This window comes from Geotrypetes seraphini, chromosome 5 (genome assembly GCF_902459505.1).
Source record: "Geotrypetes seraphini chromosome 5, aGeoSer1.1, whole genome shotgun sequence".
Taxonomy (NCBI): Eukaryota; Metazoa; Chordata; class Amphibia; order Gymnophiona; family Dermophiidae; genus Geotrypetes; species Geotrypetes seraphini.
The window spans coordinates 134330631-134355590 of NC_047088.1; the positions used below are offsets into that span (position 1 = coordinate 134330631).

Consider the following 24960-nt stretch of genomic DNA (forward strand, 5'->3'; position numbering starts at 1 on the left):
CGGTATGTCGGCTGGCAGGTGCAAGCTTTCTGTCCGCCTGCCTGGGCCAACGCCACCCTCCGAATGGTGCCTTCAGTTTACACCGCTGGGCTACCAGGCAATGGAAAACATTTAACGAGGTGTGGGACAGGATGGAAAGAGGTGGCGCGGGCCCAAGCAGGCGGGCAGAGGGCTCACGCCTGCCAGTCGATGCACCGCTGGACCACCAGGCAATGGAGGGAGATTTGAAGAGGGCCGGGGGTTTAAAAAGGGACCGGGGTGGGGCGTGAGGGGCCAATTTCTTTCTTTTCCAATTTATTCCCATTTTTAATTTTTTAAATTTTTCTTATTATTTTTTTCGTCTCTTCTTGTTCTTCTCTTCTTGTCTGTGGTTTTGGGGGACTGTGGAGATTGCAGTTTCCCTCCTTGGCAGTGGGCTATCTGAGTCCAAGTCTACTGCATTGTAGATTCTCCTTTGAGTCTGGTTCTGGAGGGGGGGGGGGAAGAGTTAGGGTGTTGGATCTGTATCATTTGTATCATGGTTGTAGTTGGTTGTATTCTATGGTTGATTGTATTTGTAGGCTGGATTTTATTTTTTGAAAATAAAAATTGATTATAAAGGGACGGGGGGTTAAAAAAGGTTGTTTTTTTATTTTTGGTTCATTGTTCTGCATATTGGAGGTTGCTCCCTGCTCTAGGAGAGGGTGGGGATTCATGCTGTGGTATTCTTGATTATTGTTCCAGTTTTGTATGGGATTTGTTTCTGTTTTGAGCTATGGCCTGGTTGTAATTTATTTTGGAAACAAAAAAAATTGTTGTACCATAAAAAAGGGAGGAGGAATTAAAAAAAGGTACTGGGGGCAGGTTACAGGACAGTGAGACAGGGTACAGAGCCTGGCAAGGAATGTAGGGTTGGGTGCAGAGCCTGGCAGGGAGAATTTGGCTCAGAATGTTTTTTTTCTTGCTTTCATCCTCTAAATCTAGGGTGCGTCTTATGGTCTTATGGAGCGAAAAATACGGTAATTCAGTGACCTTAATAAAATGTTTATTTAAATATAGATTTGGGCACTGTCTTTAAGATATGTTTAATAAGGCATAGTTCAGCCACACAGGGCTTCCCTTTTAAAATCACATAGGGCTCCTTTTACGAAGGCACGTTAGGACGTTAATGCGCGGAATAGCGTGCGCTAAAATGCCACACGTGCTACCTGCTACTGCCTCCTCTTGAGCAGGCGGTAGTTTTTCGGCTAGCACACACTATAGCGCGCTAATCCAGTGCGTGCGCTAAAAACGCTAGCGTACCTTCATAAAAGGAGTCCATATTGTTTAATTCAGTGTTCTTACTCTGGTTCTCTATGTATCATTTTACTATATAACTTATTTATTTTCTTTTTTCCAGTATTCACACAATATTGCATGCTTTATGCATGATTAAGTCTTGTGGCATTTGGTATGTGTCCGCATATGCCTCTTCATTCTCATTATTTTCTCTATTTCTATTTATGGCATTTCTTATCACACTTTGCATTTTGGATCATTAATAATATATTGAAGTTTCTGATATTTGGCATACCATTATTCACTTGAACATTATTTTTTTCATCATTTCCTTCATCTTTGAAATGCATAATTATACAATCACAATACAGAATTTCTCTTAAAGTCTCAATTTTTTGAAATTCTCTAAAATAATTTTTTTCCCAATATATCACAAATATCTATCTCACAGAACCTTTTTTTCTTTTAAAAAAAATTCACTTCTAGTCTTATATTGTATTATTCCTGCACACCGACTCTCCAAATACAATCTTTATTTCCTTCCATGTTCACTTTCATCACTCACATTCCATAGTTATCATTTCATCTAAGTATTTATACACATACATTTTTCCTCAGGACCCCTGAACAAGGCATTCACAGCCAAAACATGGGCCATGTTGGGTCTGCACCACAACCCATTGATGTGTGTTATATGGATTAATTTATACCGTATTATCTCGTGTATAATGCGCGGCCGTGTATAATGCACACCCCGACTTTTTAACAATAATGTAACACAAAAAACTGTATACCTATGTATAATGCGCTGGCATAATTGGCTATGTCCCTGTAATGTACAGCATAAGCTATATACCAGTATGTTAAATCTTTGGCAAGTGGTACAATTACTGGATAGGGAATTTAAATTTGGAACACATTACCGTAGTATTTTCTGGTCAAGTCATATACTGAATATAATAAAAGAAGTACGGTAGCAGTAAAAGAGGAACGATTTGCCGGATGGCAATAATGATGATAACAATGATGATCACATTGCGACATCAGATAATGATGTAGACATCAATGCACTCTTTCAGTCAGACGATGAATAAATTACAAACGTTAATTCAATACCTATGTATAATACGCACCCAGAGTTTGACATTTCTTTGGATGGAAAATAAGTGTGCATTATACACAAGATAATTCAGTAATTATAATAAATTTTGACATCAAGAGCCTCGTATCCACAGTTCTGCTTTTGTTTTTGGGCTTCTGTCTGTGACAGTTCCTGCCTTACAACATGGAGAATAGTGGTGTTTCTATAGTAATGAAACAGCTACATTTCTCTTTTGCCAACAAGATTCCTGGTTTAGAACCAAAACCTTGTATGTATGGAACACTTTCCCCTTTGCCTCACAACTCGAATTATTCTATAGCATGCAATTTATTTAAACGCAACATACAGAATATCTAAAGATAATTTTTAAAGGTTGCACTTGCTGGGTGAGACAAATTCAAGTTACTCCAAAAAGGCAAATCTTTTATTGAAAGATACTTCCAGCGGTCACATAGCTTTTATGAAGCCAGAAGGCCATAATTCTGAAATGGGCTATCTATGCATATTAGCTATTAACATTTTAATACCTGCTGCATTTAAAGCAATTAACATGATTAAGGTATTTTCCTAAAAAGAATGAGACATATAGAAAATCTATTTTTTAAAAATCTAAATAAAAATGTTTCTTTCTAGATGCAATATTTTTACAGCTCATTTAGGAATGATAGCACTAGTTGAAAGAGATTTAAAAAGCATTTTTACTCACTAGCACAATGGAGTTTTCTACTGCCATTTTACCATGAGTAGTATGGTCACTGCCCTAAAACACCAGGGGACATTAAGTCAATTAAAATGTTAGATCCCTTGTCTTTTATGCCATATACAAAGTCTTTTTACATTATCAATAGCAATGGTCTCCATTAGGACAAAGAAAAGCTGTTTCTTGCATATTTTTATTTTTTTAAAAAATAAAAAGATAGCACTTATGAATGCAGTTTTAATGTTAATATGAATAATGATCATCATCTAAACCTGGCTCTTGCTTTCTGGCTCACTCCCAATGTTCCTAGAGGTGTATGGTTCCGGTGCCTCTCTGTGCTCTGTGTTTTTGGATATTACATGTACTTTTGGCTGCATGTCGTGCTGCTACTTTCCTCCTTATAGGTAGGCATAGGTCTGCCTGCTGTATTACATTATGTAGATAATATTTTGTGAATCTTTGCATTCGTACGGCATGCATGTTTCTTGCCTTGTTAACATTTATTGTACTTCATCTACTAAACTCAATAAAAAATTTTGAACTAAAAAAATAATATGAATAATGATATTTTTTCTTAAGTGAAATAGTGTCTCTTATTCATTCAGACTTCCTACTAATCGGTTTAACTTTGAAGACTATGAGAGGTGCAGTGGCAGCTGTTCTGATGAGCCAAACTTAATTAGTGTATATTGGTACATAAATATACTTCATTTTTATAAAACAAAACAGAGCAAAGTTCCACTGTAGTCAAAAAGTTCAAATATAATGCACAGGCAGACATTGCAAAGTCTAGAGACAGGAAGAAGAGTTAGCCAACTGAGCAAATTGATTAGTTGAAGTGCTCCCTGGTGCTTTATAATGTTATAAGATAGTACACTGTTTAGTGTAAACAAAACCCAATAGTTTTATACTCGTTACCCAATCTTCACAGACTTGTGTTACTGAATGAGACATCACCCAACTCTCATGATTTTCTTTTAAACACAGTTCTAATTCAATTCAGTTCTGTGGTAGGAATAAAAGCTCAGAGGGTATGTGGATATACCAATTGAAGATATCTGGAGACCCACTCACATTAATACCCCAAATGACTATAAAATTAGATTTTAATTGCATAAAGAGCAACAGAAATGCATCAAATCAGCCTGTCTCTCAACAGTAAGCAATTTATAATGAATAAAAATTAATAAAAAATAACTTAAATAAATATAAAGGCTTCTTTTGACTTGTTTGATATATTTATCAACTGTTTTAAATTTATATTCCATTTTCACTTAAAAATCTCAAGAATAACTCTTTCTTGTAGGAGTGTATAGTTTTAGGGCAGAAATATGAAGAATTATTTTACACTCATTGTTACCAACTACATCAGTGCAGACTATTATAAAGAATACAATTACAAAGTATATACATATGCATGGATTAATGAGACAAAGCCAACATGGATTTAGTCAAGGGAAATCTTGCCTCACCAATCTACTTCATTTTTCAAAGGGATGAATAAACATGTGGATAAAGGTGAGCTGTTTGATATTGTGTATTTGGATTTTCAAAAGGAATTGGAAAAAGTACCTCATGAAAGACTTTTGAGGAAATTAGAAAGTCATGTGGTAATGTCCTGTTATGGACTAAGAACTAATTAAAAGATAGAAAACAGAGAGTAGGGTTAAATGGTCAATATTCTCAGTAGAGAATGATAAATAGTGGGGTTCCCCAGGATGGGACTGCTGCTTTTTAACATATTTATTAATGATCTAGAGAAGAGAATAACTAGCGAGATAATTAAATGTGCTAATGATGCAAAGTTGTTAAATTGTAAGAGGATTGTGAAAAACTGCAAAAGGCCTATAAACCAGGCATAGATGTTATTTAAAAATACCGTCATGGAAGCCCAGACCAGATGCATTACACATATCAGCAAAGATAGAAAGAGGAAACGAGAGCTGGCGTAGTTAAAAGGTGAAGTGAAAGAGACTATTAGAGCAAAAAAAAAAAAAAAAATCATTTAAATAATGGATAAAGGATCCGAATAAAGAAAATAAGAACAAACACAAGCACTGGCAAGTTAGCAGCAAAGCATTGATAAAGACAGCTAAGAAAGAATATGAAGAGAAACTTGCAAAAGAGACAAAAACTCATAGCAATTTTATTAGGTACATCAGAAACAGAAAACCTGTGAGGGAATCTGTGGGATCGTTGGTTGACTAAGGAGCTAAAGGGGTCAGGGAGGATAAGGCCTAGCGGAAAGACTGAATGAATTCTTTGCTTCGATCTTTACGGAAGAAGATGTAAGAGATCTACCTGAACCGGAAATGGTTTTCAAGGGTGATGATGTGGTGGAACTGAAAGAAATCTCAGAGAATCTGGAAGATGTACTGAGCCAAATCGACAAGTTAAAAGGTGATAAATCGCCAGGACCAGATGGTATACATCCCAAGGTACTAAAAGAACTCAAACATGAAATTGCTGACCTGCTGTTAGTGATCTGTAACCTGTTGCAAAAATCGGCTGAAGTACCTGAAGATTGGAGGATGGCCAATGTTACGCTGATTTTTAAAAAGGGCTCCAGGGAAGATCCAGGAAATTACAGACCGGTAAGCCTCACTTTGGTGCCAAGCAAAATGGTAGAAATGATTATAAAAATAAAATTGTGGAACACATAGACAAACATGATTTAATGAGATGGAGTCAGCATGGGTTCAGCCGAGGGAGATCTTATCTCACAAATTTGCTTGACTTCTTTGAAGGTGTGAATAAACATGTGGATAAAGGTGAGCCATTTGAAATAGTGTATCTAGATTTTCAGAAAGCTTTTGATAAAATTCCTCATGAGAGGCTCCAAAGAAAATTAAAGAGTCATGGGATAGGTGGCAAAGTTCAGTTGTGGATTAGGAATTGGTTATCGGATTGAAAACAGAGGATAGGATTAAATGGTCATTTTTCTCAAATGGAGGAGAGTAAACAGTGGAGTGCTGAAGGGGTATGTAATGGGACCGGCGCTATTTAACTTATTTATAAATGATCTGGAAATTGGAACGAGTGAGATGATTAAATTTGCAGATGACACTAAACTGTTCAAAGTTGTTAAAATGCATGCGGATTGTGAAAAATTGCAGGCGGATCTTAGGAAATTGGAAGACTGGGCGTCCAAGTGGCAGATTAAATTTAATGTGGACAAATACAAAGTGATGCACATTGGGAAGAATAACCTGAATCAGTTACTGGATGCTAGGGTCCACCTTGGGGGATACCACCCATGAAAAGGATCTGGATATCATTGTAGACAATACAATGAAATCTGTATTTTTAAATCTGTATGTTATATCTTCACTGTAAATGCTGTAATCTAAATACCCCCTTGTCTATACTGTAAAGTTGTATTTCTCACTAAAGTTTGTCCTACCCATACTATGAATATACTACTGTAACCTGTTCTGGGCTCCTTTGGGAGGACGAGCTAAATAAATGAATGAATGAATAAATAAATAAATCTTCCGCCCAATGTGTGGCGGCTGCTAAAAAAGTAAACAGGATCCCGGGAATTATTAAAAAAGGGATAGTTAACAAGACAAGAATGTCATAATGCCCCTGTATCGCTCCATGGTGCGTCCTCATTTGGAGTATTGTGTTCAATACTGGTCTCCTTAACTCAAGAAAGATATAGTGGTGCTAGAAAAGATTCAAAGAAGAGCGACTAAGATGGTAAAGGGGATGGAATTCCTCTCGTATGAGGAAAGACTAAAATGGTTAGGGCTCTTCAGCTTGGAAAAGAGACAGCTGAGGGGAGATAAGATATAATTGAAGTCTTCAAAATCTTGAGTGAAGTAGGATGGGTACAAGTGGATCGATTTTTCACTCCATCAAAAATTACACCGAGAGGGTGGTGGATCGATGGAATGGTCTTCCGATACAGGTAATTGAGGCCAGCAGCGTGCCTGATTTCAAGACTAAATGGGATCAACAAGTGGGATCTCTTCACAGAGAGAAGTAAGGGAGGGTCATTGGTGTGGGCAGACTGGATGGGTCTTGGCCCTTATCTGTCGTCACTTTCTATGTTTCTAAGTTTCTATGACTAGGGGACACTCGATGAAGTTACAGGGAAGTGCTCTTAAAACCAATAGGAGGAAACTTTTTTTTCACTCAGAGAATAGTTAAGCTCTGGAATGCATTGCCAGAGCATGTGGTAGGAGGGGATAGCATAGCAGGTTCTAAGAAAGGTTTGGGCAAGTTCCTGGAGGAAAAGTCCATAGTCTGTTATTGAGAAAGACATGGGGGAAGCCACTGCTTACCCTGTATTGGTAGCATGGAATATTGCTACTTCTTGGGTTTTGGCCAGGTACTAGTGACCTGGATTGGTCACCGTGAGAACGGGCTCCTGGGCTTGATGGACCATTGGTTTGACCCAGTAAGGCTATTCTTAATTCTTATGTTTTTAGAAGACGTTTAATATGAGCAAGTGCAAAGTGCTGTATGTGGGGGAAAAAGGAATCTGAACTATAGCCAGACTACAGGGGTAGGGGGAAAGAGAAGAGTAAGAGCAAGGAAGAGGAGTTGGGGAGGGAGAGGGGGACAGATGCTTGACCTATAGGGAGAGGAGAGAGAGAGAGAGATGGAATGCAAGGGAGAGGGGAAGATAGTGAAATGATGAATCTAGGGGAGATTGTTATATGATGAATCTAGGGAGAAGGAGAGATAAAGATGCAGTACCAAGGGGATGGGGCAGGGGAGAGAAGAAGGATAGATGCTGACCCTGTGGTGGGAGTGCAGGAGAGAGGGAAAGGGGAGGTTGTACATGAGGAGGAATTGATAGGACTAGGATGAGGGAGGGGGTTGAGTAGGGGGTTGTGGAAAGGAACAGAAGGTTGATAGGGCTAGGGGGTCTGAATGGAAAGGAGGGGATTAGGAGAGTATGGTGTAGTAGCTAGAGCTATAGCCTCAGCACCCTGTGGTCTGGGTTCAAACCCTACAGTGCTCCTTGTGACCCTGGGTAAGTCATTTAATCCACCTCTGCCCCAGTTAATTAGATAGATTGTGAGCTCACCAGGACAGATAGGGAAAATGCTTGAGCACACAGCACGCAGCAGCTCCTCCCTCCCTCTTCACTACCTCCTCCTCCTCTCTGGCCCGAGCAAGGCGTGGAGAGCACATACCGAGGACCAGACGTGGCGGGAGCAGTAGCTGTGGACAGCGGAGCTTCGACAGACACATGCACCACCTGTATACGGCCATTTGGTGAAGGATGGGCTGGGGAGGGCTTCAATGGCCGGGAGGGTGTAGATGGGCTGGAGTAAGTCTTAACAGAGATTTCGGCAGCTGGAACCCAAGCACAGTACCGGGTAAAGCTTTGGATTCTTGCCCAGAAATAGCTAAGAAGAAAAAATTAAAAAATTTAAATTGAATCAGGTTGGGCAGACTGGATGGAACATCCGGGTCTTTATCTGCCATCATCTACTATGTTACTATGTTACTCCAGCAGCCAAGTGGTTGGAAACTGAAATTAACGGAAACCCTATCCAGCTATTTTCAGGATTTGCTGCAATAACAGATGTTCCTGGCTGCTTTCCAACTATCTGATTCAGGAGCGGCCAGTGCTGAGGTGAGAGGGGTGGAGCTTTAGTCTCTGGAATTTGAGACTTCCTACAAAGTCCTGTTGGGTATATGGAACCCAATCATCCCGGAATAAAGTGTGGATTTACAAGAAAGAAGATTAAGTCAACTCGATTTTTATTACTGCTACTGGAAGACTTCTTAGGACTCTATTTACTCATGTTTTGTTTGATACCTGATTCATAGGTCCTATTAATCCTGCCAACCAATTGCTTATTTGCTAAATCCATCAATTAATTACTGTTTTTTGTTGATTTAACTAATTTGTTGCTGTTAGGTTACCAATTTGCTTATGCTGCTAGTTTTAACGGCTTACTGTTATTGTTACTAGTTGATTAATTGTCTTACTTACTATTTTTTATAGATAGGTAATTATTCTGTTACTGATTTTAGTTTCATCTTAGCTAAGTACTTTTCATCTTTTTACTCCATTTTAAAAGTACTTGAATTAATTAGGTAACATTTTATAAGCATTTATTTTAGAAACTGTCATACTGCTTGTACTGAACTTGTACTTTTTAGCATAAGTTTTTAGCTAAGAGCGTCATTTTGATAATTTAAGTTTCTCCAAGATGCATTTTTTAAATGTTTTTCTATTGTTACTCCTGTTAGGTAGTTTGAAGGATGTTAGTTTGATAGCATTGGAGTTATCCATGGTAGATAGTGCTTTATGCAAATCCATAGGCTCCAATTCACAGCTAACTCCAATACTGTTTAACTCAGAGGAATTGCCATCAAATCCTATCAAGATTCATACAACTTCCTATAGGCACCTAAGGGTTTTTTCTAAAAGAGAGTGGATATTGTGACTTGTTACTGTTAAGGATCAAAAGTCTTTCCCATCTGAAGAGTTAATTACTATTTATTGTGCATATGTAAATGCACGATCGATTAGAGGTAAAGCTCAGATAATTAAGGATTAGATAATTGATCAAAATCTAGCCTGTGTGTTTATCTCTGAAACTTGGCTCATTTCCAATGATGATCTTATCATTAATGATCTACTCCCCTCACACTATAAAATTGTCCCTCTTTGCCGTAAGGAAAAAAGAGGCGGAGGAATCGCTATTATATTGAATGATAGCTTTAATTTTAAAATGCAAGATTCACTGATAAAAAATAATTTGGAAATTTTATTTTGTACACTTAATAGAAAGGACCTATAAGATTTCTTAAACTGTATTCTCTTCTATATGCCACCCAACTGTTGGGCTGGGGCTAAAAGATATTTTTATGAATTCATTCTTACTAATTCTCTTGTGACTTCATAATGTCTATTGTTAGGTGACATTAATCTTCATTTGGAAGTGAAATCCAACCAGGATGTAGCTGATTTGACAGCTTTTCTATTAGAGAATGACACGGTGGTTATTACCTGCGGCTAGCTGCAAGTAGCTGCGGGTAACCCGCTGAAACGGGGAGAGAAAAAAATAGCGGTCGCTGTGGGGACAAGGCCATTCACCACCCCGTTGAGCAGTGATTGGTCTTGTCTCCGCAGTGAGGCAATCACGGATCGCGCAGTCCAGCAGCCCCCACCCACCCGATCACAGCGTTCCACCATCTCCCTCCCGCCACCTCACCTTAGATGCCGAGTTTTCCGACTTTCTTTTTCGCCCAGCCGCACGCGCGACTGCTCGAGTTGTTCAATCTTCTCTTCTCCTGCAACTTCCTGTTTCTGGTTGCGTCAGAGGAGAAGATTGAACAACTGGAGCAGCTGCGGGTGCGCGGCTTTTTGAAAGCGTGCGGCTGGGTGAAAAAGAAAGTTGGCAAACTCAGCATCTAAGGTGAGGTGGAGGGAGGGAGATGGCGGAACACTGCGATTGGGCGGAAGGGAGCTGCTGGACTGCGTGATTGCGTGTGGTCCCGGCTCACACTAGGAAGGAGGGAGTGAAAGGGAAAGAGATTCTGGGCCAAGGGGATGAAGAGGAAGAAACCCACAGCAGGAAAGAAAGGGGAGGGCAGGCAGGTGAGCCAGATGCTGGAAGCAGGGGGGGAGGGGAAAGAGGGAAAGAAGCTAGATGGGGTTGAAGAGAAGAGACACATTGGTGTGGAAGAGGAAGAGAGGGGAAATCTGGACACAGGAAGGTAACAGAAACAGAGGGGAAATTATGTGCATGGGGGCATAGGGACAGAGACATAAAGGGGACATACATGCCATGGGGATGGTATATGGACACGGGGGGGGGGGCAATGCCAGATACATAGGGGAGATATTAGAAATGGGGAAAATAGGAACACAGAAGCGAGATGGTTGCGAGGATGGGACGGGGACCGAGCTCGCAGGCTCCAGCGGCTTGCACAAATTACATTGTAACGCACCACAAAGGTAAAAGGGAGGGAGGTAGATAGTCAGTCCGCGCGAGGGGAGCTGAAGGGTGGTAGAAAAGGAACAGATGGTGAAGAAGAGAGAAAAGGGTGGTGGTAGAAAGGAATAGAACAGACATTGAAGGAGGGTGGAGAGGAACAGACGCTGAAGGGAAATGTGGAACACAGAGTGGGGAGAAGACGCTGGAAGGGAAGAAGACAGATGCCAGACTATGGGGGAACGGAGGGAAGAAGATGGGTGCCAGACCAATTGGGAGGGGGGGTGAAGGGAGAGGCACAGTAACAGAGCAAATGGAAGACGCAGAGAGAAGACACCAAGTGGATGGAAGGAATTGAATGAGAAGATGAGGAAAGCAGAAACCAGACAAGAAAGGTATTTCTTTTCTTTTTGCTTTAGGATAAAGTAGTATATTAGTTGTGTTGATAAAAATTTATAAACAAAGCCCTGCCAGCTGAACATCTCTTTCTCTAGTTCAGCAGCCAGGACTTTGATTTATAAGGAAGGAATAAGCTAAATATTGCAGTACTGAGGCTTGTATGGATGCTGCGGGGACTGGGACGGGGCAGTGAATGGGATGGCAGTGATGGTGACGGGGCGGTGAAGGGGATGGCGGTGACGGGGCGGTGAAGGGAATGGTGGTGACGGGGCGGTAAAGGGGATGGTGGGCCGGGGACGGGGCAGTGACGGGGACAGATTTTTTCCCTGTGTCATTCTCTATTTTCTATCTTCCCTGGAATATTCTTTTCCTCAACCATCACAAACACATATTGAGGGTCATCATCTCGATCTGGTTTCACTAACTACTAAATTTGAACTTACCCCAAAAATCCTGCTAAGAGATGATAGGTGGTCACCAACACCTTCATTTATTATTTTCTATTAAATTGGATTAAGCAATATAACTTAACAAAGAAATCTTATAAACAAGATATTCCTATCAGGAAATCACCCAACCCACTTGAATTCTGGAAACGAGTTGATTTATTACCGGAAGACAATATTCATGAATTCCCATTTAATTGGAAAACTTTATGTAATACTATTATAGATGAAATTGCACCTAAACATGTTCTAAAGAGACGAGCAGATGATTTTAAAAAATGGTACAATGCAGAGTTATTAGAAATGAAACGAATAGTAAGTCGCTTTGAGAAGAAATGGCTAAAATCTAAATTAATCTTTATTGAATCACAGCTCTCTTTGAACTTTCAAACTTATATATTAAAAGCTAAACGCTTATTCTTTACAATACTACATTGATTCAGTTTCCAATAACGCTGAAACAGTTCATACGGCTAGATGTTAAGCCATATTTTCTTCTTCAAACTCCAGCCATCAAATATAAAATGGCGGGACAAATATCTTAGTAATATCCGCAGGGGCAGAGTATCCGCCCCCCTGGTAGATCACTGGTTGAGGGAGGATCATTTGTTGTTAGACCTTAGATATACTGTGCTTCTACACATCAATCAACATGAAGGAGATATTTGTAAACTTTTATTACAGAAAGAACAACGATTTATTTATAATTGGAACACGCTATCTCCTAACGGTTTAAATTCAGAAATCGAGTGGTTGAATATATATGTGTGTTGTCCTCGGGTGTAACGTCATTTCCGTTGTTCAAATTAAAGAGTTTTAGTTAGGTGGGAGTGTTAGTGAGTGCATATGTATTTAAATCTGGGAGTTTAGGCAGCTTCAGCCAGTTTCTCTTCCGGTGCCGTTCCCCGATTTAGCTCGCCTGAGCAGGTATGTCTATTAGCCTTACAATGATATAAGACGAGTTTAACTATGGATTAGAGAGATTCAGTTACAATAGTAAGTATGTATTGGTTTTAATTTTGAAATGTTTTTAATTGTAGTTTGCTTTAACCTAGACCCCTCCTGACGAAGAACACGAAACCTGGGTCGGGGGGCCAGGCATTGAAGTAATATGCACAAGGCACTTTAACAGCACTTTAGCACATTTTACAACTGTTTACACTAACTGCACTAGTTGCACAAATCCATTAACGCTGCTATTGAATTTTATATTTGTCCCGCCATTTTATATTTGATGGCTGGAGTTTGAAGAAGAAAATATGGCTTAACATCTAGCCGTATGAACTGTTTCAGCGTTATTGGAAACTGAATCAATGTATTATTGTAAAGAATAAGCGTTTAGCTTTCAATATATAAGTTTGAAAGTTCAAAGAGAGCTATGATTCAATAAAGATTATTATTATTTCATCACAGAGTACTATTAATCTTCTCCCTAGTAGTAAATATATAGTAGAATATAAGGGAGTAATGGCGACTTTTGGGTGGTCATCGAAGTCGGGCCTGACTGAAGATCGTATTTCCTCTTTGATGTCTAGTACTCGTTTATTCGAGACTGGTGAACACGATTTGGGTAACACATGGGAAGAAACTAAACTCTTACACAAGGCACTTATTAGAAATCAACTTCATTCAGTGACGCTAGTTGAATACTGCCACACCATGAGAGTTCCTCGTGGCTTAAGACTTTATAAGGAGCCGAGATTTCAAGAAAATGTGGAGTATATAAAATACTGGAATGAAACTTTAACTAGATGCTCCATTGATCTCATGCTCCTCACTATTGATGCTCTGGCCCCCATTATTGAAACACAACAAACTGAGTTGAAGACTAAGTTGGATCAGATGAAACAACAGGAACCTGATGAGGATTTCAAGAAGTCATATGGAGAACATATTTCCGTTATGGACAAATATAAAGCGGAACAGCGACAATTTAAAATTAAAAAGTTCCGCAGGGATGAAATGGATTTTACTAAGGGGTATGTGTACCCGTGGATGAATTGTAATTTTAAAACCAAACGACAACGTAAAAATATGAATATTAAAAAAGTAGGTTTTTCTTTATCCATGAGTGATTCATCGTCAAAAAATGAGAATATGATTTCTAATTCATCAAAACCTCCAGCACCACAAAGATTCAATAATTTATCTGAATCTTTTTTACACATCAGTGGAACCCTCGATGAAAGAATCATCCAGAATAGAAACCAGAAGTTCCAACAAGCACAAGAAATAGTCTCTACTCCAAATAAAGGAATATTTAATCTGTCATCAAGAAAACTTAACAAACAAGAGGAAGAATTAAATACGATAGCTTCGATATGCATACATGTTTAAGCAGATTTTTTTAGATCATTGAAGCTTAAAGCATTTTTTCAAGATAGATCAGAAGTTGTGAATGATTGTGCTTTACCGGAGGGTTTAACTTGTAAGTCATCCTGGCTTCCCCCTGGTCCCCCAGATCCAGTAGTTACTACCTTTGAACGTTTGGTATTGAGAGATGTTAAAATCTTGGAAGCTCAAAGCAATAGGTGTAGCTCTAATGTTTCATCAGATCAAATTAAAATCATCCAGGATTTACAAAATGACTATACTATAATTATTCAGAGCTGACAAAGGGGCCGGTATAGTCATTCAGGACTATAAGGATTATCAAAGAGAAGCCCTTAGTCAATTACATGATACTGCTTATTATACTGTATTGTTGGAAGATCCTACTAATGCCATTAAACAAAAAGTAGATCAGTTAATTCAATTAGCTAAGAATGAGGAATTGATTTCTTTTAAGGAATTTCGCTTCCTGACCAACAATTACCCGAAGACACCACACATATACTTTATTCCTAAAATACACAAATCCAGCACTCATCCTCCTGGCCGCCCTATTGTAGTGGGTATTGATTCAGTATTGGAACCATTATCCAAATACCTTGATGGGTATTTGAAAAAATTTGTTCCATATGCTGAATCATATATTAGGGATTCGTCACATATTCTTCAGATTATTGATTGCCTGTGCCAACAACCTTTGCCTGATAGCATTTTAGTAACAGCTGATGTTACGGCACTGTATACAAACGTCCCCCAACAGGCGGCTTTGGCAGTAGTTGAATTAGTGTCTTCTAAGCTGGATATTGTAGAGTCTAAAAAACATTTTCTTAAACAATTAGCAGAAGTGATCATATTCAACAATTATTTCAAGTTTGAAAATACCCTTTATTTACAAACTAAAGGGGTAGTAATGGGGGCAGCAGTTGCTCCTACCATTGCCTGCCTTTATATGTCCAACTTTGAGGAGACGTTTGTATACAGTTCCAGTCATTTCTGTCATGTAAGGTGATGGAGGCGTTTTATTGATGATGTATTTTTTGTGTGGACTGCTGGAGAGGAAGAGCTTGGTGAGTTTTTGACAGAAATTAATCATAAGGATCCAAACATTAAATTCACGTATAAGATGGACAAGATTCATCTATCATTTTTGGACATTAGTCTTTACATCCAGGACAAAGCTATCTCCACTAGTCTACACAGAAAACCATCTGATCGCAATGCCCTCCTCCAGTATCAAAGCTTTCACCCTCGTTCTCTTAAGAACAGCATTCCAGTGGGTCAATTTTTACGTATAAGCCGTATCTGTTCAGATGAAGTTGATTTTAATAATCAAGCCACTGAGATGTATTACAAATTTGTTGAACATGGATATCCTAAGAAAATTATCAAAAGGGCCTGGAAGCGAGCCAAGAACTGTCATCGTTCTTGGCTTATGCGACCAGCGGTTAAGGATAATGAACCACATATGGTGTGTGTATTACCTTTTACTAATAACAGCAATGCTATCAAGAAAATAATTCTAAAATATTGGCCCATAGTTCAATATTATTCTTCACTTAGGGATAAACCTAAATTTGCCTTCACGAGGGCTCGGAACTTGGGTGAAAAACTTAGATACAGGAGGGGTGCTTATTGCAGACAGAGATTGTCTGCTCATAAACCTTGCGGTCATTGTAGCACTTGTGGTTATGTATGGTGTCAACCTTTCATATCCATTCCAAAGTCACAGGGGAAGAAATTTGATCTCACTACGGGCACCAACTGTGATTCCCAGGGAGTTGTGTACTGCGTGATCTGCCCCTGCGGTTTAATGTACATTGGTCAAACTAGTAGAAAAATTAAAACACGCATTGTTGAACATCTTAGTAATATCCGCAGGGGCAGAGTATCCGCCCCCCTGGTAGATCACTGGTTGAGGGAGGATCATTTGTTGTTAGACCTTAGATATACTGTGCTTCTACACATCAATCAATATGAAGGAGATATTTGTAAACTTTTATTACAGAAAGAACAACGATTTATTTATAATTGGAACACGCTATCTCCTAACGGTTTAAATTCAGAAATCGAGTGGTTGAATATATATGTGTGTTGTCCTCGGGTGTAATGTCATTTCCGTTGTTCAAATTAAAGAGTTTTAGTTAGGTGGGAGTGTTAGTGAGTGCATATGTATTTAAATCTGGGAGTTTAGGCAGCTTCAGCCAGTTTCTCTTCCGGTGCCGTTCCCCGATTTAGCTCGCCTGAGCAGGTATGTTTATTAGCCTTACAATGATATAAGACGAGTTTAACTATGGATTAGAGAGATTCAGTTACAATAGTAAGTATGTATTGGTTTTAATTTTGAAATGTTTTTAATTGTAGTTTGCTTTAACCTAGACCCCTCCTGACAAAGAACACGAAACCTGGGTCGGGGGACCAGGCATTGAAGTAATATGCACAAGGCACTTTAACAGCACTTTAGCATATTATTTCATCACAGAGTACTATTAATCTTCTCCCTAGTAGTAAATATATAGTAAAATCTAAATTAGCCATAGATAAAAATGGAGGAAGGAAGTCAGAAATTATAAATCATTACTAAGGGCTCCTTTTACGAATCTGCGTTAGCGGCTTTATCGCACGCACATTTTTAGCACGCGCTAACCAAAAAACTAACGCCTGCTCAAGAGGAGGCGGTAGTAAGCTAGCACGGCCGGCAAATTAGCGTGCGCTATTACGCGCATTAAACTGCTAACGTGGCTTCATATAAGGAGCCCTTAGAGAGAAATGAAAAGTATATTACTCAGATAAAGTAGGAAACACTAGTACCAATGTAAAAAAATGATTCCACTTAGTCAATAATGTGTTTAATGTGACTAAAAAAACACAATCTCCATGGTTGCCTTTACCATCTGCTGATGACCTAGCGAACTTCTTCTGTTCTAAGGTCTCTAGTTTAAGATCTTCTTGTTTGCCTTGTTCAGAAATTATTGACTATCATTTCAATATGATAGAAGAAGAAGTTTGCGCCGATTTACATTGGTCTACATTTGATAATCCAGAATGGGATGACTTTTCTAAATTATTTTGTAGATATGCTAAATCTTACTGTCTACTAGACCCTGCACTCCCAACCTTATGGTAGCTGCCCCTCTATGCTTTAAACTGAAACTATTCAAATGGCTATCTAATTCCCTATAATCAGGAATATTTCTGTATGAGGAAGGTAATATAATTATCATGCCAATAATTAAAAACATCAAAGAATCTATTTCATTACCATCTAATTATGGACCTATTGCATCCATTCCCTTTTTTGTCAAAATCATGGAGGGTCTTGTTCAAATTTAGCTCACTAAATATCTTGAGCAACACTTCCTACTTCACGATTCTCATTCAGGTTTTAGAATCAATTTTAGTACTGAGACAGTTTGGGCTACATTACTAGACCATTTAAATACTTTATTGAGCAAGGGCAACAGCGCACTAGTGCTTCAGTTTGACTTAAGTAGCGCCTTCAATTTGGTAGATCATATCAAATTACTGGCTTTCTTGGATGCTTTTGGCCTACAGGGTAATGTTATCTGGTAGTTTAAAGGATTCTTGGAATCCAGACAATATCAGGTTAAGTTTGATAATCAGTTTTCCTTTAACTGGAAAAACCTGAGTGGTTCCCCACTTTCACCCACATTATTTAATGTATATCTCTCCTCCCTGGTTACAGCTTAAGTAACCTAGGTATAGAACTGTTCAGCTATGCTGATGATATCACAATTGTTATACCTTGTGGTATAGTTCTATCTCATGTTTCTCATAAAATTGAGTCTGTGTTGAAATTGATGAACTCTTGGATGCAGGACTTTAAACTCAAGCTCAACCCCGATAAGATGAAGGTTTTTGTCGTGTCGCCACATAAGATAACTCACGAGCCATCGATTAATATAAATTCTACCTTATATATAATCCAACCAACAATTAAAATACTGGGAATCATTTTGGATCAGCATCTGACCATGAAAAAACAAACAGATGCTGTGACACGCAAGGGTTACTATATGCTATGGAAATTGTGCACCATTAGACCCTTCTTTGAGTTTTCTGCTTTTAAACTGTTGGTACAGTCTCTGTTACTGAGTCTTTTGGATTATTGCAATATTGTATACTTAACAATTCCAAAGAAAGACATGGCTAGACTTATACTGATCCAAAATACAGCGATTAGAATGATCTATGGTATTAAAAAGTTCGATCATATAACTCCATTTTATTGTGAGCTGCATTGGTTGCCAATGGAGGCTCATGTTTTGTTCAAGTTAGATTGCTTTTGCTATAAGATTATATATGGAACCGCTCCATCTTACATGGTTAACAGATTTTCTTTGGCAATTTCAATAATCACAGCTCTTATAGGAAATAAATACTATATGAATAATACTCTTATTAGAATGTGAAGTGCTCAGACCTTATAACCTGTGTTTTTAGTGTTATCACCAAAACGAGGTCATCACAGAGTATAATTATCTATTCCTCCAGAGATAAGTTTAACAGATTTTCTTTACCATCTTATAAATATAGTAGGAAATCTCATGCCCTGTTTACCTTTCCATCAATATAGGGTTGTAAAAGTAAGAAATTTCATGACCATATTCTAGCATTCCAAGCGGCTTCACATAATAAAGAATTACAATTATTATTGCTTGAAGCCCATTCTTAACAAACATTTCAGAGCTCAACTGAAAACCTATCTCTTTTCAAAATACTTGTTCAAATAATTTCTCTATAGTCATCCTTAAATTGTTCTTAATTTTTAAAAAATCTTTTGTAAACTGCATAGAACTTATGGTTACGCGGTTAAGAAGTACGATGTTATGTTATGTTATCTGTAACCTGCTCTGAGCTCCTTTGGGAGGATGGGCTAATAAATTGAATGAATGAATAAATAAATGTAGCAGATGGATGAGGGGATGGGTGGAGGGGAATGGAACAGAAGGTTGATGGGGCTAAGGTTGTGTATGGAGAGGAGAGGAATAGAGCAGATGATGGATAGAGCTAGGGGTTGTCAGTGGAAGGAAGGGGAATAGAGCAGAAGCTGAATGAGGCTGTGGATGGAAAGTAGGGGAACGTAGCAGAAGGTTGGTGGGGCTAGGGGTGCATGGGTGGAAGAAGGCTCATAGGGTGGAAGGGTCTAGGGAGTGTGGGTAAATAGGAGAGGAACGGAGCAGAAGTTTGATGGAACTAGATGTGTATGTAGGAGCGAGAAGGATCAGAGGGTGGATAGGGCTAGGGGTATAGGTGAATGGGAGGGTAATGGAGTTCTTAATCCATAACAGGACATTACCTCCTATTCTATTACTTTCTAATTTCCTCAGAAGTATTTCATGAGGTATTTTGTCAAATGCTTTTTGAAAATCAAAATACACAGCATCAACTGGCTCACCTTTATCCACTTTATTCACTCCTTCTAGGAAATGTAGTAGATTGGTGAGGTTAGATTTCCCTTGACTAAATCCACGTTGGCTAGGTCTTACTAATCTGTGCTTATGTACAGTATATGTTCCGACATTTTGTTCTTTTAATAGTGTCTACCATTTTGCCTGGCACCAATGTCAGACACCTGGTCTACTGTGGTCTCTACTGCAACCTTGCTAACAGAATGCCCTATCTCCCCTATTATGGTGATATATTTTAAAGATACTTTGTTCTGAATCGTGCTCTTTTGGGCGACTGCCAGCCTTCCCCCAGTTTCTAGACTAAAAGCTGCTCTATCTCTGGTTTTAAATGTACTTTTTAAATGTATATATTTTGCCCAAGGGGAAAAAGCATGATGGAGGAAGGGCTATCTTAAGTAAATTTCAAAACTTAAACTTGCCGTGTTCTCTTCCTTGCATATTTTGTTATCTGTGGAGAAAGAGATCTCAAGAGCACTGGCTGCCCAGTGGCTTTAGAAAGAGGTATTCTATGAGTATTTTCATCTTTGAAAACTGGTTCTCTATATCACACAATGGTAGCAATTCTATAACTGGGAGCATCTTTTTAGGTGATCTGATGCCATGTGGCAACAGCCTATTCTATAACTAAATTTTGCATCCACATTCCATTATAAAATATTAGTGTAACACTTTTATTAGCATTCCTTATGTACCTGGAATCACAGCATGCACGAAAATGAGGCAAGGGGTGTACATAAATTATAGTATTACTAGTCTTGAAGCCCGTTACATTAACGGGTGCTAGAATAGATGTATGTCTTTCTTTCTGTCTGTCTCTCTGGCCCCGTCTGTCATTCTTTCTCTCTGCCTCAGCACTGTGAGGTTCTATAGAATGACACGGTGACAGAATCCGTCGCTGCCACCGTCCCTACACATAACCGTGGGAAACCATCCCATGCCATTCTTTAGTGTTTATCTCAACTTCAGTCCTTTTACACCAGCATTCTTCAATGCAAGGCTTGAGGGTCAGTGGTTGTGTCCATTCATACTCTTGATTCTTCCCTCTCTCCTGAAAGAATGCAGATGGTTTATTGCGGTTATCTGCAGGGATGGGGACAAATTCTGTCACCATATCATTCTCTAGAACCTCACAGTGCTGAGGCAGCAGCTTTAACCACATCAAATTTGGTACATTTTCAGAGAAAAGTTTTGCCCCCAGTTATCCAGCCACTGGTCTGTTTTTCTTCCCCCAACCTAACTAAAGCAAATTAGCTCTGACATTCCTGCATCTGAGGCATATGACTCCTGCTATTGAAAGGCTATGTTTCAAGAAACAGATTGATCTGACAAAAGTTAACACCAGCCTTTTTGTGAGGGAGGGGGGTTGGGGGGAGGTGATCACTTGGGTAACCAAGTCTACTTCTACCTTTGTAGTTACCCTGGAAGACTATTTATAAGCATTTTAAATAAACTAAAACCCACAGGCAAAGCCAGCATCTCTCTCTATTAACAGGCCACTTCGGTGTCTTTGTAGAGCTCTAGGAAGCCTCTGTAGCCCTTCAAAATACCGCTGTCAATAATTTGAAGGTGTGCTGTCCAAGACTTCCACAGGGCTCCCTCACCGCAGGGGAAGTGCCTCCGGGTGGGGTATTTGGCCTAACGCGCCTTACCGTCACTCCGTACTTGAGCGCGATGCCCTGCAGCGTATCGCCGTCGCCCACCCGGTGCTCCACATAGCTCTCGGCCAGAGGTGCCGTCACGCTAGCCGTACTGCCGTAGGAGCGCATCTTGGAGCGGGCCAGGCTCTGGGAGAGCCCGCGCAGTCCTCCATCAAGGAAAAACAGCACTACCGGCCTAAGTTTATTTTAAAGTTTAAAGCCGCTGCGGTGGCTCCTCGCACTATTGCTGCCTGCGTCGAAGCCTTCTACGACGCAGGTGTGGCTCATTAGAGGAACTACCGCAGCGGCTTTAAACTTTAAAATAAACTTCGGCCGGTACTGCTGTTTTTCCTTGATGGAGGTCTGCGCGAGCAGGGAGGCGGTATGGGGCCATTTATTTTTAATTTTGAAGGTGGCGCGAGCTGGAGCAAGTCGTCTATCTGCAGACCGTCCTGGCCCGGTGTCTGCCCTCCGTCGACAGCCGTCTTGTCTCAAAGCCCTCTTCCTGGCAGCTGACGCTCTGCGAGTGCTGGTGTAGCGCATGCACACTCGTGCCGCCACATCCCGACAGATCAGGGAACACGCGGCACGAGTGCACATGCGCGCTTACCATTTTATTATTATAGATGAACTTACACACATAACTGAGAGGTCTACCCATGTCTCGTGTATGCGTAGCCCATTTGCATGATCACCTTGAAGTTGCTTGCTATGCCACTTAACAGTATGGCCTTACAGAATAGTACTTTAGGACACTTACATGTGCAAATGCTAATATTTACTGCATTTGTATGCACAAAAGGAATGTGTTATCATGCTTAGTTACAGAATTGCCTTTTATGGGTCTATAGAAAAATTTATTTATTAAATAGGCAAATTTTGAATTAAAACAACTTAATGAACCTCCAACTTACATAAGATTTGATAATTCTCAAAATTCTTTACATTTTTAACAGGCAATATCAGATTACTAGAATCTCGAATTTTCAATAGAACTTAAGAGTGGTGTGGTGTAGTGCTACCCAATTCAGGGAAAATTTTTTTTGATTCAATTCAGCCTATTGAATTGATTTTTCGATTCAATTTTCCTGCCCAATTGGGTGTTTTTTTTCAAACGTCCTGGAAAATTTATTTTGTAACCTCTTCATCCAGCCCACCCCCTTTGCCTTCTCCTACTCACACTGGCACTGTGGTATAAACAAAAAAGACTTTTCCTTTCTCTGTTAGGTCCTAGCTCACATTCACTGTCTAACACTAGCTCCGGCAGGATAAACATTTCAAATCTGACGTATTGTAATCACAAAACAGAAAATAAAATTATTTTTTCTACCTTTTGTTGTCTGGTCATTATTCAAATCATGTTGGTCCCAGGCTCTTGCCAGGGTCTCCTGCCCATTTGATGTTTTCTTCTTTCTCCATGCTCACCATCCATCTTCCATCTCTGTCCTCCCTTTCTGTTTCCCTTCCCTCTCCCGGAGGTCTGGCACCTCTCCTTTTTTGTCTCCATTCTCGCAGTCCAGCATTTCTTTAATGACCACTTCCCCAATCCAGTATTTCCATCCCCCCTCCCTCCACACCATCCCTTGGGTTCAACTTTTCTCCCTTTCTTTTCCTCCTTCCATTCCATTGTCCACAATCTCTCTCCCTCTCTTCTGTTTTAAGACTCATTATTTCTTCTCCTTCAGTCTGGTATATGCCCCTCTCTTTGGACCCCTCCCTCTGTATACTTCTAATAGCTATACCAGGGGTTCCCTCGAAGGCCAGCATGTTTCTCCCCTTCTCTCCACTGTCGTCCGGCTTCCCCATGGCCTCCTGGTCTTACTTTCAAAACTAATTATGGCTTGTAGAGGATCGCTGGTGATGTAGCAATTCCAGCAGGCTGCCATCGGACTCTGCTGCATGTTCCCTCTGCTGCGGTCCCGCCCCTCCTCTGACATCATGTCCTGTTTTGGTCTGGGATGGACCATGGCAGAGGGAACGTGCAGCGGAGTCCGACATCAGCATGCTAGAATCGCTACATCACCGGGGATCCTCTGCAGTCCATAATTAGTTTTGAAAGTAAGACCGGGAGGCCAGGGGGAAGCTGGACGATGATGGGGAGAAGGGAATGCCGGCCTTCAGGGAACCCCCTAAACCCATAGAGCCGAGGGTACCCACAGCACTGGTGCTTATGCAGCACTTCCCTACACCACCACCATCACCATGAGCTTTGACATCAAGCCTCCTAAAGCAGGAGCAGCAGTGGCCATGGATGGCCATCAAGAGGCAGCGCTTAGGACAGGCTTTTTGCTGCCAGAGCGCTGCTGCTCCTGCTTTAGGAGGCCCAAAGGTATGCTGGGAGAAGGGTTGGAAAGACCGATTTTTTAAGAAAATGACTCAATTTGAATCGGCAAATTGTTTTGATTTTGACAGAACATTTTCAGGTTTACCTCATTATGTAATCCATGTTTACTTGTTTCCTAAAAAGGCTTACCTTGTTGAGTCAGCTGAGGGTTTTACACGCCCTTGGCTATTTCCCTCCCAAATGCTGTTTGCTAAATCATTCCCTATGGATGACATCACTTTTATTAGCTCCAGAGGCCAGTCATCCAAGTCCAGTGAACGGACACGGGACAAATGTGTGCCAAGGTTCCGATGAATCCCAGAACATTCAATGCACATGAGAGCTCCCAGATTCAAACTGGCCCAGTCTGGGTCTGTGGAAATACAGAGAATTGCAAGGAAACATCATAGATTTCTACAAATGCTCACACAATATAGAGTGTCTGCCAAAGATTTAAAAAAAAAAAAAAAAAATAGAATATCTAGGATTTTTCATTTATCTATAGTGGCAGCAAGTCAACAAAATCTTATTTTACATTTTTCTGTTATTTTGGTAAATTTAATTGCTCTTAATAGTGGAGTCATCAAACAAAATGAAACTGGCCATTATGCTTAATGAATAGCTCTGAATAAGCACAAAAATCCTTTATTAAAATAATAGTATGCAATATATTAAACAGTTTTAGTCAATTTATGTCTATGAGAAAAATACTTATTATATTTGGCCTACAATGTGAAACCCCCAATGGTATGGTATAGGACTCAAAATCATAATTTCTTGAAGTCACTAACTCTAATAGATGCTCAGTGAGAAGGATAATTATGTCATTGTAAAGGAATTTATGATAAGCTTAGAAAGAAGTGTGCTCTTCCACTTTGATCTTATGGGCATGAAGCTCTTTCTCAAACAGTATCTCTATTTGGGACATAGATGAAATGTTTATATAAGCAGGCAGCACAAATCTTTTTGTGAAGTATAATGCTATCTGTAAAGTACCTCTCATCCCACCCAAGAAAAATGCATAATTCAAAATGGGAAAAGATCTTCACAGTGCTATCAATTGACCTTTCAGACCATTCCCAAAACAACAGACTGCTTAAGTATGTGTACATTGTAAAAGAATGTTAATTCAGCTCCACCAATTAACTGTATGAATAAGCGAAGAGTTTAGAATTAAATTTATATGGTGCCTTTAACATGACACACATACACATAAGTGCTCATTTACACATATGCCAGCATTCAATACAAAGATGAAAGCATACACGGATACACCACACATCTAAAATTTTGACTCAGATTCAGAGAGCATTAAAGCATGATGCCCCACATTATTTGACTATTATTTTGAGAATTCATAGGTTTGGTCAAGTTCAGAGGGATCACAATAGCTATCTATTCCATCTAGGATCCATTTTATAGCAAC

General features: G+C 39.7%; 1 protein-coding gene across 6 annotated transcripts in view; it reads right to left on the bottom strand.

The window, feature by feature from the left end:
* Positions 1-24960, bottom strand: part of AGAP1 (ArfGAP with GTPase domain, ankyrin repeat and PH domain 1) — a 1748840-nt gene that overhangs the window by 324070 nt on the left and 1399810 nt on the right. For 5 of the 6 annotated variants that reach the window (XM_033947219.1, XM_033947222.1, XM_033947220.1 and 2 more), the window contains one exon: positions 23685-23907. In XM_033947219.1, coding sequence (XP_033803110.1) covers positions 23685-23907 — 223 coding nt within the window. Of the gene's footprint in view, positions 1-3065; positions 3120-23684; positions 23908-24960 lie in introns of all 6 variants that reach the window. The other variant, XM_033947224.1, reaches the window with a different exon arrangement.